At 54.2% G+C, this 18,876-nt stretch overlaps 1 protein-coding gene across 19 annotated transcripts in view; it reads left to right on the plus strand.

The window, feature by feature from the left end:
• The window catches only part of LOC102093138 (EF-hand domain-containing protein D2), a 30,656-nt gene that overhangs the window by 8,555 nt on the left and 3,225 nt on the right, over positions 1-18,876 (plus strand). For 8 of the 19 annotated variants that reach the window (XM_065037576.1, XM_065037575.1, XM_065037577.1 and 5 more), the window contains 22 exons: positions 447-515; positions 901-1,005; positions 1,587-1,694; positions 2,899-2,982; positions 3,363-3,515; positions 4,065-4,260; positions 6,095-6,165; positions 6,480-6,617; positions 6,843-6,950; positions 7,169-7,258; positions 7,451-7,676; positions 8,380-8,458; positions 8,854-8,969; positions 9,539-9,698; positions 10,146-10,254; positions 10,671-10,832; positions 11,497-11,632; positions 12,070-12,197; positions 12,500-12,583; positions 13,613-13,833; positions 14,416-14,581; positions 15,203-15,319. In XM_065037576.1, coding sequence (XP_064893648.1) covers positions 447-515; positions 901-1,005; positions 1,587-1,694; positions 2,899-2,982; positions 3,363-3,515; positions 4,065-4,260; positions 6,095-6,165; positions 6,480-6,617; positions 6,843-6,950; positions 7,169-7,258; positions 7,451-7,676; positions 8,380-8,458; positions 8,854-8,969; positions 9,539-9,698; positions 10,146-10,254; positions 10,671-10,832; positions 11,497-11,632; positions 12,070-12,197; positions 12,500-12,583; positions 13,613-13,833; positions 14,416-14,581; positions 15,203-15,286 — 2,793 coding nt within the window. In that variant the 3' untranslated portion in view covers positions 15,287-15,319. Of the gene's footprint in view, positions 1-446; positions 516-900; positions 1,006-1,586; positions 1,695-2,898; positions 2,983-3,362; positions 3,516-4,064; positions 4,261-6,094; positions 6,166-6,479; positions 6,618-6,842; positions 6,951-7,168; positions 7,259-7,450; positions 7,677-8,379; positions 8,459-8,853; positions 8,970-9,538; positions 9,699-10,145; positions 10,255-10,670; positions 10,833-11,431; positions 11,633-12,069; positions 12,212-12,499; positions 12,584-13,612; positions 13,862-14,415; positions 14,582-15,202; positions 15,320-17,049; positions 17,294-17,792; positions 17,919-18,876 lie in introns of those variants that run through there. The other 11 variants (XM_021295280.2, XM_065037578.1, XM_065037579.1 and 8 more) reach the window with 11 other exon arrangements.

Genomic DNA, 18,876 nt, shown 5'->3' on the forward strand with positions numbered 1-18,876 from the left:
GCCTGTGCAGCAGGTTGTTTCTTTCTATTTGCAGCTCCCCCCCTTAAGAAGCAGAGCCACATCGTCTGCATAATAAGCACAGAGCTGGGTTTTGGCTGGCTGACTAGGCACTATTCTATGAGGTTTCAGTGATTTATAGTGAATTTTAACGGTGGAAAAGATCCATGGGGCCCATAGGTGCAGGCAGAGGTCGCTGTACCTGGCTGAGCATCCTCCCCAGCAGCTCTCTGGACGTGAATGATGAGGATCAACCCTTTAACTGGTGGAAAAAGGGATATATATGGATATTTGAGCCTCCATGTGTGGGAGGGGAACCAGGCATCTCGGGGAAGCATCCTGCTCGGTACTGGGTGTCCCACAGCACTCATGTTGTCATTTGCTGCAGAAATGACCGTATCTGCCTGTCCTGATGATTTGTTTTTTCCTTTTGTTGCCGTTCGTTCTAGTGCTCTAGAATTAAAGAGGAAATGAAACATGAACTTGGAGAGCGAGAAGTAATAATTGCGTGCCGAAATGTGAGTTGCAAGTCATTTGGGGTGACGGAGCACACGGGAAAGCAGCAATGATGGGAATGCATCATGGAGAGAATAATTAACTGGGCGTTTTAAGAGAGTCGTTTGGAATCTGATTCTTGTAATAGAAGGCACCTGATGTGCATAGTGAACCAGAGAAACATAAACTCCTGTAAAAATTGTAATACCGCATTACTATGCAGGGAAACAGTGTTTATAATAAGATTAAAATTCCACTTGAAAGCCAATCTAACCACAGTAAATATAGGTCAGAAGAAAATTCCAGGGTAAATTAAATGGGATAGAAGGGGGAAAATGTACTGCTTATGGGATAAAATCCTGCGGAGAGGCAATGGTGAGACCCTGCTCTGTCCTGGGACTCTTGCAGCGCATCGAGGAGCTGGAACGTGACCTGGGGAGGCTGCAGGAGGAAATCCAGAAGTGTAGCACTGAGCAGGAGAGCACCCGAAACCAGCTGGCCCAGAAAGCCAAGGTAACCTGAGCGAGCGCTGGGTTAGGAAGTCACAAATGGGTGATGGCTCAGGGACCAAACCCCGGCAAACTGCAGCGTTAAGGGTCTGATGCTGCAAACCCACCCCCCTGCTAAAGGATTGCTCCCGTCTTCTGCTGTTTCATAGAATTATAGAATCACAGAAGAGTTTGTGTTGAAGGGACCTTCCCAGCTCCCCCAGTGCCCCCCTGCCATGAGCAGGGACATCTTCAGCAGCTCAGGTTGCTCAGAGCCCCGTCCAGCCTGGCCTGGGATGTCTCCAGGGATGGTTCATCCACCACCTCTCTGGCCAACCTGGGCCAGGCTCTCACCACCCTCAGGGCCAACAATTTCTTCCTCATGTCCAGCTTGAATCTCCCCTAGTTTAGTTTAAAACCATCACCCCTTGTCCTATCACAACATGCCCTGCTCAAAAGTCTGTCCCCATCTTTCTTATAGGCCTCTTTTAAGTACTGTATTTGGAGTCATCTGATGTGAATACGGAATAGTTAGGGTAAAAAGTGCTTTCAGCATGATTGCCGGGTGTTGCTTTGATGTGCAAATGCTTTTTTTTGTCCTTGCAGGCTGAGGAGGAGCTGAAGGAAACCTGTGCCAGGCAAGTGCTGCAGCTGCGGGAGATGGGGCGCAGGGAGCGGCTGCTGCGAGCGGAGCTGGGGCAGGGCAAGGAGCAGGTAGGGAGGAGGGGAGCATCCCCCAGGCTGGGCTGGAGGCAGCAAAAATGCAGATTTTCCCACGGGGAAGAACATTGTGGTTGAGTGCAGGAAAGGAAATGCAGCGTCCAAACCCTGGCACGGGGCTTAACTTGTCATCGGGTGCAGTATAATAGGCTTATCCACAGGATTTGTGTAGGCAGCGTGGAAGATGCAGCGGGTTTAATAGGATACAGAGATGCACTATAGTCTCTATAATCGTAGTTACGTTGTCTGGCACCCATGCAAACCCTCCTCCACGCCTGGGCAATGCTGCTCCGGGCAGAGACAGCCCTTTGAGAACAACATCGCAGCGGGATAAAGCCGTGCTTTGCACAAGAAGGTCGTGTTCCCCCATTAAACTGCAACTCAGAGTTTTGCTAGCACGAATTTGTTAGCAGACTTGGTCAATGGGAGGTAGAAAAAAGCTGTGGACAGTTTGATTACATGTTTGGAAAACAAACCCAGTGTTTGTACAGAGCTGAGCCAAAGGGCAACCTCAAGCTTTTAAGGGCAGATGGAGATTTTTTAGGTCTGTGTGCTGCCCGGTAGGTTAGCACAGAGGCAGCCACGTGTCGAGGAGCTGTGATACGGGAGTGTAAAGCAGTAGCCTCAGTGGAAACGGTTGTCATCTCCTGCAGAGAGGCTGGGGGTGGCATCCCCAGCCTGCCCCAACTGTTCTGCAGGAGGAAATAGGAGTTTGCCATCAGAAATCCCTGCTGGAGCGTGGGATGGAGCAGCTGCTGAGCTCAGTTTGTCCATCCTTTGCAATTTGTACTGGCCCTGAGTTATTACAACCCTGCCACAGCAAGAGCAAAGCAGCAGGAGATGTTCAGGAGTCACGTTGTCCGTGGCCTCCGCTGTGCGTGGTTCTGGTGCTCACACCTTGCGCCTTGTAGGCCAAGAGAGGGATGTGAATAACCACTGTGCCTCACTACTGGTGGGGTGCGAGCAAGCAGGGTCAAAAGAGGGGTGTCAGGGCACCCTTGCAAAGCTGCGTGGTGAGAATGGTGCATGAGCTAACACGATATCCTGAGGGGATGGCAGGAGGGTGCACAAGGTGTCCAAGGTGGCAGGTACCAGTACACCTTTTGAATTGATGGGTGCGGGGTTGGGGAGAGTGGAGCAGCAGAGCCAGTATCGATTCTCTGTGATTTTTGTTCTCCTGTGTCCGTCTTTGCTGTAGCTGGAGTCCTTCAAAACCCGAGTGATGCGAGCCTGTTCTCCAGCAGCAGCGTGCATTGCGGGGAAAGCCGTAACGGAGCAGCAGGTGAGGTTGGACACCAGCGCATGGAGATGCTCGCTGCCTCCAATACCCACATTTGCTCAACTTGGCCGCTGCAGGATGGCCACAGTGCCTGCTCCATGCACGGTAGTGCTGGTCGCATCCAAGCTTCTCTAGATTGTAAGCCGTGCCGCAGCTCTTCCAGGTTACCGATACTGCTCCAGAATGTCAAGGGGATGTTATATTTTTTATCCCTGAAAGCTTGGATGGGGTCAATGGGCTGCAACAGGGAGAGGCCCAGGAGTCTGGCGTGGTTTGCAGCAAGTCTCAGTCGTCACTTGCTGAAACAATCTGTGGGGTCCCTCAGCTGAAAAAGTGTATTATTGCAGTGTCTTATTCTGCTTTACCTTCATGTGCTTTTGCAGGTGATAGAGAAGGTCGGGGAGATCTGCAAAGAAAACCAACAAAGTCATGAGAGAGAGAAGGGTCTGCAGGAGGAATTAAGCTCCAGGCTCTCGAAGGAAAAGGAGGTGTCTGCAAATCTGGAGGTGTTCAAGAAATCTGTGTGTGGGCTCCAGGTCAGTCCTTTAAACACTGCGGGTAAGATGGCAGCCAGGAGATAAGTGGCACAGGGTGTTCCAGCAGCTTGAGGGGAGGTCAGAGAAAAGATGTGCTTGCGCATCAGCACCAGCAAGGGCACAGCTCTCCAGATCAACGAGAGGTGAGTGTAGCCCCCAGAAATGTTGGTTGGAAAGAAATGGGATGTGTCACAGAAGTGTCCTCCTCTGGGCCTGCCAGGAACCGTTCCCACCCAAGATACTGACCCATGAAGTGAAAAGTGTTTCTGTGGTTCAGAGTGTTCATCTGCCACCTCCAGAGAGGCGGTCGGTGCCCCATTCCTGGAGACATCCCAGGCCAGGCTGGACGGGGCTCTGAGCAACCTGAGCTGCTGAAGATGTCCCTGCTCATGGCAGGGGGGGCACTGGGTGACCTTTGTAGATCCCTTCCAACCCAAACCATTCTATGATTCTATGGTTGTACCCAGGGCTTTCTCAGAGACATTGTGCTATTTCCCAGGTCCCAGAAGCCCATGGAGTCCACCTTGTTCACTGCTGTATTTTCTGCAGGAGTGCCTGAGGAGCTCCTGCAGCAGTGACAGCCTGCGAGGGCAGCTGGGGAGGCTGGAGGTGACAATCCTGGACCCCTCCGTCTTGGCCATTGGAGTGGCTGTGGTGGAGATGGCATCTGTCCTCCTGTCCTGGCTGGAGGACACAGAGCAGCTCCTGGCCAGCACAGGGATGGACCCGCATGCCTCCAGCAAAGGTCTGTGTCACATGGGGTGTCCTTGGGCACAAACCTGCTCCAGGTGGGATGTCCTGGTCAGCAAGCCATAGGAGAGAACATCCAGCTTGGGAATGCCAGGCCCCCCATATTGGTGCAAATCTCGGGGAGTCTGGGCATAAAAGAATCCTGCTCAGTGTGCATGCTCTTATTCCCCTGTGGCACCGGTCACCCCGTGTAGCCAGTGCCAGATGTAGGACTCTGGGGTTTGTCTGTGGGATGTCTATGTGTGGTGGACCTGGCCTACCAACATCGTGGTTATTCAGTCAAAGTGACTTTTGCCATGGTGGCATCTAGGAAATGCTTATTGATTGTGGTTGTGGCTGTGGCGCTGGCTGAGATCCGAACCCTTTGTCTCAAGGTTAGAAATTATTTTATCTTCCCTTTCCTGTGCCACATCTGTCGTGAAGCAGCAGAGCAATTGCTGTGTGGAGTTTGCCAAAACCAAGTTTAGGTGAAGAGTGTGTGGAAAACATGGGAGCTGTAGTAGCACAAATCTGTGTCAAAGCATTGTCAGGGATGGACTTCTTAGGAGTACCTGTTGTGACAGAACAAGGGGTGATGGTTTTAAACTAAAGGAGGGGAGGTTCAGGCTGGACATGAGGAAGAAATTGTTGGCCCTGAGGGTGGTGAGAGCCTGGCCCAGGTTGGCCAGAGAGGTGGTGGATGAGCCATCCCTGGACACATCCCAGGCCAGGCTGGATGGGGCTCTGAGCAACCGGAGCTGGTGAAGATGTCCCTGCTCATGTCAGGGGTGGCACTGGGGGAGCTGGGAAGGTCCCTTCAACACAAACTGTTCTGTGTATCTATGATCTTGTCTTGTGGAGCGTCACTGCAGAGGAGTGATGGCTGTGACAGCAGCGTGGGAGGGGGAACATCGCACTCCTGGCAGCACTGAGCATCTCAAAGGGGTGCAGGACGTGCTGGGCGGCGCTGGGGCGATGCGGCATTGGCGAGAGTGCAGGAGGAGCTGTGAGGCCGCTGTGGTTAGCAGAGCGGTAATTATAGCACCAGGAGCATCCTGCAGCAGCAAGCCATCCTCAGCTCTTGCAGAAGCGTCGGGCTTAGAGAAGACGGGGTGACGCAGCAAAATGGGTGACAGTGTGTGACAAGGAAAACAAGTCTGCTGGTGGGCGCAGGCAGCTGGGCTGTATGCGCAGCCAGGATCCCTTCCAGAGATGTCTCAGCGATCTCCTGGGGGTGGGAATGTGCTGTGGGTCCAGTAAGTGCAGAGAGGAAACCCTTGGCTGGCCCCAGGAGCCTTTCTGAGGGTATCTCTGAGCCTGAATCCCACAGCAAGAGGCTGGTGAGGGTCTGTGGGTGCCAGGTGGAGTTGGTCTCCTCTGATAGCTGACACCAGCACACAGAATCACAGGATCATTTTGGTTGGAAAAGCCCCTCAAACTCATCCAGTCTAACCGTTCCCCACCCCTGTCCCTGCCCCATGTCCTGAGAACCTCGTGTCCGTCTGTCCAACCCTCCAGGGATGGTGACTCCAGCACTGCCCTGGGCAGCCTGTTCCAATGCCCCACAGCCCTTTGGGCAAGAAATTGTTCCCCAGATCCAACCTCAACCTCCCCTGGCTCAACTTGAGGCCATTGTCGCAGCCTGGGAGAGCAGCCCACGCTGAGCGTGTTTTCTGGGTATCCCAACTAGCATTGGCCGTGCCTGTGCTTTTGGTGGTCCCTTCTCCCTGTTGCCCCTGGAGGAACCTGGACCTCCATCCTTAGGTGAGGGGAGCCCCAGAGAATGCTCCAGGTGGGATGTGTGGGCTGTGTGAGCATCTCATACACTGAGACTCTGTTGGCTTTTATAGGGCTCTTGGCTGCTCTCAGGGAATTGTTGGAGGATTATCAGGAAGCCACACAGAGGAAGAGGCTATTACAGGTACAGAAATGTGTATGTATGTGAACCGAGTGAACTGGGGATCTTCCTATTCCTATTTGGTAGTCCCAAATGAGCCAGTATGGGACCCAAATTTGGAATGTGTGGCAGCAGAGGTCCCTGGGTCTGCACTAAATTCAGGAGAATGGAGAAGACAAAGCCCACTGTCAGCATGAAGTGTCCGTATCCCTAATGCAGCAAGGATGGAGGGTATTTCTCTCTCTTGAATTGTTACTGAATGTGCTCAGGATGTTTATTTCTTGCTCTCCTGCTGAGATGCTTCCTCCAGCTCCTTGGTATCTACTGTTTCCCCATAGGCTCAATTAGAGAAGGTCCAGGAGTCGCAGGCGGCTTTGCTGCAGGAGCACGTGAAGGAGCTGGAAGCGAAACACAAGCACGACCTACAGACAAAAATAAATCAAATCATATTGGAAAAGGACAAGGACAACAAAGAGGTATGTCGACATGGTTGTTTCTTAGGAAAACGACTGTTATGCAGGAAAAATGGGTGTATGTAGTAGCATTGCCTAGTGAGAGGAAGGAACCTCCAGCCCCAAGTTGTCTGGGTGCAGCCCCAAGAACCCAGATATCTTCTTATATTGATACGTGTGGTTTTGACTCCACAAGGTATGTTTGGGTTTGGTTTTTTTTCAATGAATTTGAGGGCTGTCCATTCTCAGATTCTGGAGAGCACCATCGCCAAGGAGAAGGACAAGTGCAAGCAGTCCCTGGAGGAAGAACAGAAGAAGACCCAAGACCTGGAGAGCCACCTGCGAAGCGTGACCGAGGTCAGTGGCACGCACGGGACGTAAAGCAGAACTTTTCATGCTTGGAATAATTAAATCTGAAAGTGCTCTGTGGCATGGTGGTGCATTTGGTCAGGGGCCATCAGTGGACTGTGGTGGGTTTTATTCACCAAAACACACATAAATGTGTATCTGCAGAGAGAAAGGTGGATCTTTGCAAGCTTTTTACCTTCTCAATTACTGCTAATTTCCTCATGTAGGTAATGGAAAAGAAGGCAAAAGAGCAGGAGGTTTCAGACTGCAAACTGAGAGAAGCTGTGCGCAACCTGGAGGAAGCTGCGACACGAGAGGTACCTCCAACAACCCCCGTGTGCACGTAGATGTGTGTTTGGTGAAGAAGGCTTCCCCGGTCCCTGCTGACCTGGGGCCAAAATCCTTCCCTTCCCTCTGTCTGTCCAACTGCCAGCCAGGAGAGATGATGCAGATCATGATCCCGAAGGAAAACACATGCAAAACTTCCAACCACACATCTTGTTTCTTAGATAACGTTGCAGCAACAGGTTCTCGTGCGAGACGAGCAGCTCAAGACCATTCAGGAGGAGAATGAGTTTCAGAGGCGGAAACTGGAAGAAGAAATACTGGAATATAAAGAGCAAATAAAGCAACATTCCCTGACAATTGTGACCTTAGAGGAAAGGTTGGTGGAGACCAAGCAGCAGCAGAAGACGCTGGAGGAGGAAAATGCAGCGCTTGTGGAAAAATTAGAAGGTAGCTAAGGGTTGCATGGGGTGAGTTTTCATTAGGAGCCCTCTCAGCTGATGTGAAATTATATAGAGATGGAGTAATGCATTTACAAAATGCCTTCCACAGCAGCAGGTTGTTGTTTTGAGGTTTGCCTGAATGCAGGACAAGCTCTGTGAGTCCCTGAAGAAGCCATTTCACAAGGAGTTGTGTTGTTCTGTGGCTTTGGGGACCGTTGTTGGTTGTTCCTGCTGGAGAAGAGCCTGCTAAAGCCATAAGGCTAGGGCACTTCTGGCTGCAGCCAAGCATAAGTGATCCTGAGCAAGGAAGGATTTAAGGAACAGGCCCGACACAGGGAAGAAATTGTTGGCCCTGAGGGTGGTGAGAGCCTGGCCCAGGTTGGCCAAAGAGGTGGTGGATGAACCATCCCTGGAGACATCCCAGGCCAGGCTGGACGGGGCTCTGAGCAACCTGAGCTGGTGAAGATGTCCCTGCTCATAGCAGGGGTGGCACTGGGGGAGCTGGGAAGGTCCCTTCAACACAAACTGTTCTGTGGTTCCATCAACTGTCTAAACACTGTTGAAACTGGAGCCTAAGAGACCCAGGTCTCCAAGAATGAGGGTCCTCAGTCTTCAAAGCTGTTGTGATGGAGAGGGCACAGCAGGAGCAAACAGACCAAATGTGTATGCTTTACACAGAAGTAATTTGCTTTTCTTATTTTGTCCCATAGGATTTCAGGGTGATGCTCACCAGTCAACATCAGGAACTTGTCTGGAGGCTTCTCCTGCTGCAGAGATGCCCGGCTGTGTGTAAGCAGCACTTGCTGATGATGGTCGTGTTCGGAGGGGATGGGAGCAGGGCAGCCATGGCAATGACAGCTTCAGGGAGCCCGAGGGGCTGATTGCAACTTGCCTTGAGTCCTTTTGGTGAAAAGAGTCCTTTTGTTAGGCTGAGACAGCCTGAAGTGCATATAGTGTCAAAATGATGCAGAACAGCGTGTGAGTGATCTCTGTCCTGCCTGGGCGGCTCCAGGTAAGAGAGAGCTGGAAAGACTGATGCCACAGGTGTGAACCCAGAGGAGTGAAAGGTGCCTGAAAACTGGTGTTTACTGATTAATCGTGAGATGCAGCTCAAGAAAGCACATGCAGGCTCCATGACATGATTCCTTCAAATGAATTTGTGACATTGCAATTATCTTTTTCAGGAAATTCAGGGAGGAGCTGGCAGCGGCGCAGAGCATCCTCCTGTCCAAGGAGGCCGTCATCGCCGGACTCACCAGAGAGCTGGTGGAAACCAGGGCCAGGATGTCAGACATGAGAGGTGGGTGAATTGTATTGGATGGTTTCCAACTTCCCATCCCTCCTCTGAGCAGTAACAAGGGTGGGTACAGGCAGATAATGGGAAATAGATGCCACTGTTCTCAAGCAATGCTGTTGCCTTTCTCAGGGCAAAGCAGGTGGTCTCATTCTCTTTGGGTAGGTGAATTCCTCCCTGTTCTTGGCTAAGTGACCGGGTTCAGTTTTGGGCCCCTCATGCCAAGAAAGCCCTTGTGTTTTGGAGGGTATTGGTCTCATCTCCCCAGGAACAAGCACCAGGATGAGAGGAAACGGCCTCAAGTTGTGCCAGGGGAGGTTGAGGTTGGATCTGGGGAACAATTTCTTCCCCAAAGGGCTGTGGGGCATTGGAACAGGCTGCCCAGGGCAGTGCTGGAGTCACCATCCCTGGAGGGTTGGACAGACGGACATGAGGTTCTCAGGACATGGGGTAGTGACAACACATGAGTGATGGTGCGCTGGGGAAAGGGGTCGCATCCATTTCATGGAGAACTGCAGATGCCCCAGGGCTGAGTGAGAAGCCATCAGGCACACACCGAGCTGTTGTGTGTCCAGGGGAGCTGGGCGAGGAGCAGAAGGTGGAACTGGAGCGGAACCTGAGCCAGGTGAAACGTCAAGAGCGGGAACTGAACCTGCTCAGAGAGAAGCTCTGCCAGATGTCCAGCCTGGTGGAGAAGAAGGATGGAGCCCTGAAAGCAGCAGCCGAAGAGTTAAGGTACATGCTTCTGTGACCTTATGCTTTGCCGAAGCTGCTCTGTAGATTCCCAGCAGCTGATGGGAGTCACCATCCCTGGAGGGGTTTAACAGAGACAGAGACGAGGTTCTCAGGGACATGGTTTGGTGACATTGTTGGGTTATGGTTGGACTCGGTGATCTTGAGGGTCTCTTCCAACCAAAATGATCCTGTGATTCTATTTTGCTATCTCCCCGGGAGCAAAAGGCGTGTGTGAGAGCATCAGCATTGAGCTCAGCGATGCCCATATGGAAGTGCCATGTGAACCAAAATGGGCTCTTTTTAGTGGAGCTCAAGCCAGTGGATGTGAATGTTCCCACCCACGCTGTGCTAGTCACCAGCGGGTACCCAGGGCGCTGCTCTCCACAAGCTGTTTGGGTGACCCTCATCCATCACAGTGTCCCACAAGGGTCTCATCTCTTGGCACAGACGAGCCCGAGACGACTGCCAGGCACTGAGGGATGCCGCCCGAGAAACGGCTGAAGAGACGGAAGATGCTCCTGGGATACCCGTGCAGGCGGGTGAAGCCTCTGAGAGGGTAAGTCATGGTTTTCTGAGAGTATCGATCACATGCAGGGTGTTTCTCAGCACCGTGGTGAGACCTGGTGATGTCCAGGCAAGGCTGGGCTCTGCTCGAAGCTGGCCGGAGCGCAGGATCACAGGCTGCTGCTGCTGCTGGCAGATGAGCTGATGTTTGCACAGTACTTTGGAGCCATGAAGTGTTGTGTGTGTGCTAATGGCTGCGGTAATTGCCAATTAGATGGGATAGCAGCGGTGCTGAAAGATCTGCGAGCATTCCCAACCTTGCTCAGCCTGATGCTGGCTGTATTGGTGACACAAAAGCAGTTGTGTTGTTTTATTTAATAGGATTGAATCCGCAGGAGTTAGGGGTAGCTTGTTGCACAGGACAGGAATAAATGCTCGTTGTGCTGAATTCCTCTTTGATTTCCCCAGTGCTGGAAACGGGAAGAACACAAAGGTGGGTGCAGCAGCAGATGGAGGGACTGTAGAGGGATCGTACAGCCCGTTCCGCAGCGGTGGCAGCCAGCCTGCCAGCGAGGAAGGCTGGATGCGTGGGGGCCAAGCGCTGACTCACAGCCAGATGACGAGCGGGAGGTATCGCCCATCCTGTTCTGCACGAAGCAATGGGGAGGGGGAGCAGGAGGTGCAGCCCACCCAAATCTGTGGGTCAGGAGCAAACCGCATCTCACCGAGCAGTGCTGGGGGACAAGGGTGGCCAGACCCTGGTGGGCCATTTGCAGCCATCATTAGCTGCGTGCAGGTTGTAGTGTTGGCCCTGCTCTGTCCTAGATCTTTGAGTATTTGTCATGATGCAGTGAGCTGGTTGGGGCTGGAATAGGGGAATGCACATGTCTGTGCGCACGGGTGTAGTTTGAAAGAGAATAATGTATGAGATCATGTATAAATGCAAGACACCAAGTGTATCGGTGTGTAGGAAACAGTAAATGCTTTGCGGTAGCATGAAATGCAAGAGAAAAATGCTGACATGGCCTTTGCTAGCTCTCTGGAGCATTTGCAAGGTTGATGTCCCCACCAGAGTGTGGCTGGCACAGAGGAGTATCCAAGGCATCTCCAATACTGCTCTTCTACCCCACAAATTCACGGGGAGGGTGTAGGATGAGACATTCCGTGGGTTTTGCTCTTGACACATGCCAAGTGACCAGCGTCTCTCAGCAAGGGCGTGTTTAAGGCAGGTTTAAGCTGAGCTCGCATGGAGCCAAGCTGCAGCCTGGGCGAGAACCAGCTGGGCTTCTTCCAGGAGCCGGCATTGGACTTGGCCGACCTCGGTGCAAAATGCCGAGGCCTCAGGCACGAGGAAACGATCCAGCGCCAAAAAGAAGGTTTGGGTGAGCTCCGGGAGAGAATAAAGATGCTGGAGAAGATGCAGTCCTCGGGTAAGTGTGGCTGTCACCTCAGGGAACTGAGCCTTGGCCATGCATAACCTTGCAAATACTGCACGCTGTGAGAATCTTCTGCTTGTCCTAACTCCTCCTGGTCTGGTCCCTTTCCATCCCACATTATCCCTGTATTGAGAGCAGTATGGAAAAGCGGTGTCATCTCTGTTAGAAGCTACAAGTAGAGTAGCAGTTTGTGGTGTAATCTCTGAATTGTCAGCAGGGAAATAGTTTTGCTTCTGTTTTATGGAGAGAAAGCAATTTCCCAAATGCTTGGACAAAGATGCCAGTGGGAAAGGCTGGTGCCAGCTTTACTTTATAGCCTGTGCATCTATCTAGAAGGGGAAACCTGATGAATCTCAAAGTGTTTGTGGTATGAAACCCCAGCATGTCCCATGGAGAGTGGAATGACTTGTTGGGTGTTTTTTTGCCCCCAGTTGTCATGAACAAGGTTTCGGAGCCACTAGTGGTCCTGATGAAAGACCTACCAGAGGACATAGTCCAGAAAACAGGTCTTGAGAAGGAACCTGCAGCTGTGTCAGGAGTGAAGCTAAAAACCAGCAAGGTAAGAAGGCAGTTTTGTGGTTCATGGTGCCTGTGGCTTCTTTGGAAAAGTATGCCCTGGAGCAGGGAGAATTAGGCTTCCAGATATGCTGAATAAGAAGATGAGAAGCGAGGGAGAGATGTATATAATCGGGCAGCTTGTAAGATGCAGCATTTGCAGAGGGGTGGGCAGCTCCTGCCAGGCTTTGGATCATCCTCATCTTGCCAGGACCGTTATCCCATGCAGCAGAAAGGGTGCTCAAGGCACCTCAACCCGAAGCCAGGAGATCTGTGGGCTCTGTTGGTCTTCCCCTGTCTGTGCAGGTTCCTGGCTCTGGTCTGAATGGGGCCACCAATGAGGCAATGAGCTCGAAGATGGCAGATGAGATGGACCTTGGTGAGAAGATGGTATGTCAGTGACAGACGTGTTCATGTGGTACCTGGCGCTCATAGAAGGTAGATTGTTTTCAAACTCATTGCTGAAGGAAGCAATCATCACCAGGGCTGTGGTGAAGGGTGAGCTGCGTGGTGCAAAACCTGGGGTGTGCCTGGGGACTACAAGGATGTTCTGGGACCCCAGAACATGTTGTGGTGCATCCTTCTCCCCTTCCCACCTAACATTTTTGGGAGTGTTCCCTTGGGTAGTCAGGGCTGATCCTCAAGGAGAGGGGGTGATTGGGGAGGATGGAAACCTTCACCAGTGCATGTGCCTACTAGATGATGTGAGGTTTGGAGGGTGTTGGTCTCTTCTCCAAAGGAACAAGTGCCAGGAGCAGAGGAAACGGCCTCAAGTTGCGCCAGGGGAGGTTGAGGTTGGATGTGGGGAACAATTTCTTCCCCAAAGGGCTGTGGGGCATTGGAACAGGCTGCCCAGGGCAGTGCTGGAGTCACCATCCCTGGAGGGTTGGACAGACGGACATGAGGTTCTCAGGACATGGGGCAGGGACAGGGGTGGGGGAACAGTTGGACTTGATCATCTTGAGAGTCTTTTCCAACCAAAATGATTCTCTGAGAGAAGCTGCAGAATGATGGAGGTGGCTGCTGGAGGAGGAGGGGTTGTGTCAGTGGGTCTCTTCCCTCCGAAAGGTACAGAATAAATTCCATTAGGGAAAACAGCACATTTGAACGTTGGAAAACAATTCAACCCCAAGGAGTCCTGCTGCTGAGAATGGGACTCCAGGTGTGAGAGGGGTTGCAATGTGTCACCTCTCCAAGCACCTCAAAGACACGGATGGACCCCAGGCGGCCGTATTTTTTAGGAGCACTCAGAAAAGCTCACCCAGGGAAAGCACGGGTGGAAATTAAACAAAGGGGAAGGCACGCAGCAGTTTCCTTTTGTGATATTTTCATCTCCCTCTGTAGAGCAGAATGGAAGCAGATGGCGGAGGAGTTGGCAGGCCCTAGTAAATAAAGCATTCCCTGTTCTTACCCCCACAGTACCTGGATGTTCTTGGTGCTCTGGGCAGGCTGCTGAAGATGGAGGAGCTGTCGGGAATGCAGCCTCTGAAGCATCTTCCTCGGGAGGGGAGGCAGGAAGCTGGACTGCAGAGACGGAAGGACCTGGCACTGCTGTATGATAAGATCAGGCACCTCAAGAGCTGTCTGGAGAGAAAAGAAGAAATGCTGAAAGATTACGAGTCAAACGTGGAGCAACTCAGGTAGCAAAAGGCAAAGTGGTCATTACTGGTGAGACCTGGTCCTGGGATGCAAAGTGACGGGGAAATCGGGGACAGGAGTGGTGCAGATGGTCTTGGGGGTCTTGAGATGGTCTTGAACCCACCAGCAGGCTTGTGCAAGCCCTGCTGCTGTTTGCAGCACAAATGCAGAAGTCTGCCTGCCCACAGCTCTGGAAAACACGGTGTGGAAAGATATTTCAGGGCTGGTGTTGATATGCTTCAGTATTCAAAGTTAGGCAAGAGGTTTAATAACAATCTCCAAACTCGCTGGGGGTGCAAGGAGGGGGGGGATGCCTTGACGAGGTGGCATCTGGGTCTTGGCAAAGGCAAGAGGAGTGGGGTTTTGCACAGAGCAGGGGGGAGGTTTGCTAAAACATGTGCAGGTCCTTGCAAGGTGTGAGGCACTCTGATGCCCTTTGGTGTCACCCCATAGTATGGGGGTGGTCCTAGTAGAGACACAAGAGGGATCTGGGTTTGCTCAGTAGCCGTGACCCCTGGGCAGAGCCCGGCTGGGGACAGTGGGGTCAACGCAGTGACGGATTCACCCCCTCCTGTTTTGCACAGGTTGAACCAAGCGTCTCTGCAGAGATGCCAGGAGGAGATGTCCAAGCTGGACACTGAGGTCTACAAGGAGGCAGAAGAGAAGGCTCTGCTGAGGGAGGCCCTGGAGAGGACACAGCTCCAGCTGAGCCAGGAGAAGCAGCTGCTGCGAGCAGCCAAACTGCAGAAGGTGAGAACACGGGAGCAGGCGAGCACGGCCCGGGAGGACATCTGGAGTACAACATCCCCGAGTGTTTAGTGGCAGATCACAGAATAGAATCTTAAAATCATTTTGGTTGGAAAAGCCCTTTAAGATGACCGAGTCCAACCGTTCCCCAGCCCTGGCACTGCCCCATGTCCTGAGAACCTCATCTCCGTCTGTCCAACCCTCCAGGGATGGTGACTCCACCACTGCCCTTAGCAGCCTGTTCCAATGCCCGACAGCCCTTCCTTGGTCATGGTGGTCAGGAGGCACCTCTGAGTTCAGTGAGGTGCTACAAGATGCGTCTGCCCTGATGACGTAGGAAGGCTGAGGAGATGCAGTGCACAGCCTGAATGTTCAGCCAGTGCTAAGGTGCCCAAGATGAGTCCTGCAAGTAGACCAGGTAACACCTGCCTCTTGGTGTTATCCAGAGCCTTTCAGGGGACCAGGTGCAGGAGCCTCCAGGCTGTGCCCATTCTCCAGAAGGCACAGGGGAAAGGCATGGTGTCCTCTGGTCACTTGGTTGCAGGCAATGCTTAACTCTGGTACTTCATGCGGCACTGAGCTCTGACGGGCGAACGTGATGTTCACTGTCTCTCTGTTCTGCAGCCTGGAGCCAAGAAGCCCTTCTGCTCGGGAAAACTGAAGGCCAAACACCATGCAGCAGGAGGCTTCAAGAAGGGAAGCACATAGCGGTGGCACCACATGGGCCTTTGGTTGGCAAAGGTGGGAACAAGTCATCCCACCATGGACTCCAATGCTGGACATGGTACAAGGTGTGGGTGCACTTGGAGGAGCCCCTGGGCACACTGGTGTGGCCATAGGGTGTGTAGGAGCTTAATTTCCAGCAATATGTGTCCCATACTGCACGGTGGGGTTTCTGGCAATAGAAAAGTTGGTGTGGATACAGCCCAGTGTATATAATATATCTATAAATATGTGCATGTGTGTGAATACAGCCCATTGTATACAGTAGTGGTGTGGGGTCTGTCCTGTCTCTGCTGAAGTGAGCTTGAGCACGTGGAGCCCAGCTGCGTTAATTGTCCCTTGCTCTTGCAACTCCTGTGCCCTCCAGTCCCCGTGGTGTCACGAGGGCCTTGGAACAAAAGGCATGATGCAATGTGGAAACGTAGCACCCCAGGAATGCCAGATCACAGCACTGAGCCACTGCGGTGTACCGGGAAGGGAAGAAGAGGAGCATCATCATCACCGCAGTAGAGTGAGGATGGGTGTTTTGGGAACAGGGGAGTCTCTGCGGGGAACGGGCAGTGCCAGGACACATCACCCCTGCAGCAGCTCTGCCTGAGCATCACTCAGAGCACTCGTTGCTGAGTCCTCAGCAGATCTTTTCAGTCGAGGATAATTTGGATGTGAGCAAAACCCCGGGAGGAGGGAGGGTTGGATTTTTCTTTAATAGGATAAAAAGGTCTGAGAGTAGCACAGAGGAGCTGCGACTTGCTGATGCAGGAACCGCATCGTCCTCGGCATGCTGGTGGGCAGAGCCTCCCCGGGCACCCAGGGGTGCACAGGGGCCGATGCCTCATTTCTGGTGTGGACTGTGCAGTGAGCAGCTGTGCTACAGGGCTCTGGTTATCGGTTATCTGGTTTTCCATCTGTGCACTGCCCTGGGCTTGTTTAGGGGCAAAGCATGGCCTTGCATTCTTGCATAAGTTGAACATTGTGCTGTGAGCTTGTCTGTCCATGCTATGGGCATCTTCTGTGTGTGTATCTGGTGGTTTTGGGCTGAGCTATATGATGTTCCACCTGGACGAGGCTCCAGGGCTTCCTTATTGTGGCCTTTCAATACTTAAAAGGGGCTGGTAAGAAAGATGGGGACAGACCTTTTAGCAGGGCATGTTGTGACATGACAAGAGGTGGTGGTTTTAAACTAAAGGAGGGAGATTCAGGCTGGACATGAGGAAGAAATTGTTGGCCCTGAGGGTGGTGAGAGCCTGGCCCAGGTTGGCCAGAGAGGTGGTGGATGAACCATCCCTGGACACATCCCAGGCCAGGCTGGACGGGGCTCTGAGCAACCTGAGCTGCTGAAGATGTCCCTGCTCATGGCAGGGGGGGCACTGGGGGAGCTGGGAAGGTCCCTTCAACCCACACCATTCTATGATTCTATGATTATCATAGAGATCTCACCCTTGCCAAAGCCCCGATCCTGATGGATGGAGCTGGAAGGTGCGCAGGTGTCTGTAGGTGCACCTGGGGCTGCAGAAGCCCCATCTCTTCCCTTGATCCTAAGGACTCGCAGCTGCATCCCTGAGCGATCCCACGCCTGGATGCGACCGGGACCCCCGCAGAGCCGGTGATGGGGACACAGGGCGGGGATGATGCGGAGCGGGGGCAGCCGGACCCCCCGGGGGAGGTTGGGCACAGTGCGGGGCTGCAGCCCGGATCCCCCCGGGCCAGGAGCATCCCGGGCAGGGGGGCTGCAGCCCGGCCCCGGGGCCGCCCCCGCCGGCGGGGCGGAGCGGGGCGGAGCGGCCATCCGGGCAGCATGGCGGCGGCGGCGGAGGAGCTGGCGGGGCGGCGGGGCCGGGCACCGGAGCCGGGACCGGGACCGGGCAGCCCGCTGGGGCGGGTGGGGAACGAAGGTTCGCCCGGAGGTGGCGGCCGCCGCGTCTTTAGCCCTGCAGGGGAGTTCCGCGAGTTCTCCCGGCGACAGCTCCGCGACATGGAGCGGCTCTTCCGACAGTGAGTGCGGACGGGGACGGAGGGGTTGGGTGGCATCGCCAGGTCCCGGCTGGGGGGCCCACTGCATCCCGGCTCCTTGCAGGAGGGGACCCCCAGGCACCCCAGCTTCTTGCAGGAGGGATGCCAGAGACTCCCTTGCAGGAGGGGGACCCCCAGGCTCCTTGCAGGAGGGATCCCAGGGACTTTCCCCCCCAACCCCAGCACCTTGCAGGAAGGATGCTGGAGACACCTTCCCCGCAGCTCCTTGGAGGAGAGAGCCCTGCACACCCCCAAATCCTTGCAAAAGGGACCCCCCCTGCCCCTCTTGAGAGGAGGGACCCTTGTGCTGAGGCTGGGGAAGGGGACCGGAGGATAATGCAAGGGACCCCCGTGTTCTCCCCCCACTGCAGCACCGAGGAGCCCCTATTTCTCCAGCAGCAGTGCAGCCCCCCAGGGCTGTGGCGTGTCCCCAGCATCCCTGGCTGTGCTGCGTGCCACCGCGCACAGTGCAGCGTGACTCTGCGAGCTCAGCCCCCCGGCCCCCAGGGGTAAAGCTGGGCCAGCAAGCATTGAGCCCTGGAAATTTCCAGGGGGGGAGAGAGAGAGAAATCAGGCTGGTTCCGACCACGATCACGCCAGGATGCGCGTGAGTAGCTGGGGACGAGTGGGACGGCCCGGAGCATCCCCGCAGAGCGTTGGACGCTTTGTGCAGGCGGTGTGGATGGAAGTGGCGCGGCTGCAGGGAGACGGTGCAGGCAAAGGCAAAGGCTTGGCTGCAGCGTCACTGCTGCCCCTCGCCCCGGCCAGCTCCGCCGTGGGGATGTCTGTGTTCCGTGGTTTGCTCGAGCATGGCCGAGTGCTGGGGAAAACAGAGGGGATGAAGGCAGCAAATTCCAAAGCACAAGGCTGGGGGGCTGTTTGTGATGCAGGCTGGACATGAGGAAGGAATTGTTACTCCTGAGAGTGGTGAGAGCCTGGCCCAAGTTGCCCAGAGAGGTGGTGGATGAACCATCCCTGGAGACATCCCAGGCCAGACTGGATGGGGTTCTGAGCAACCTGAGCTGGTGAAGATGTCCCTGCTCATGGCAGGGGGGCACTGGGGGAGCTGGGAACGTCCCTTCAAAGCCAAACTGTTCTATTCTATGATACTATTCCCTCCCAGCATTCCTAGCAGTGTGAGGAGCCCCCCTGTTCCCCACTTCTTCCCGGAGGGCTGTCACCCCGTTACATGTACGTGGCAGCAAGATGAGCAGGTTGCTGCTGGCAGTCTCATGGACCACAGCAGAAGGGAGCCTGTGGAGAGGGGGACACCATATTTGGGGTCCCCAGGGGCAGAGCATCCTGTCCTGGTGACAGTGGCCCTGGCCACAGGGCCGTGCTCCGGCCGTGGTGCAGATGGCGGCGCTGGGGGAGAGCGTTGTGTGGTGGGAGTCTGGCCGGCGCCGCGCAGACGGGGGAGCCGGGTGGGCGAAGCAGACGTGTTTGCTCTGACACTCGCAGCATCGTGCTGCAGCAAAAGGAGCAGCGCTGGGGCTGCACACCCTCTGTGGAGGCGGCCCCTGGGGGTCTGGGAGCCGGGGGGGGTCTCCAGAGGAAAGGATGCT

The sequence above is a fragment of the Columba livia genome, chromosome 21 (genome assembly GCF_036013475.1).
Source record: "Columba livia isolate bColLiv1 breed racing homer chromosome 21, bColLiv1.pat.W.v2, whole genome shotgun sequence".
NCBI lineage: Eukaryota > Metazoa > Chordata > Aves > Columbiformes > Columbidae > Columba > Columba livia.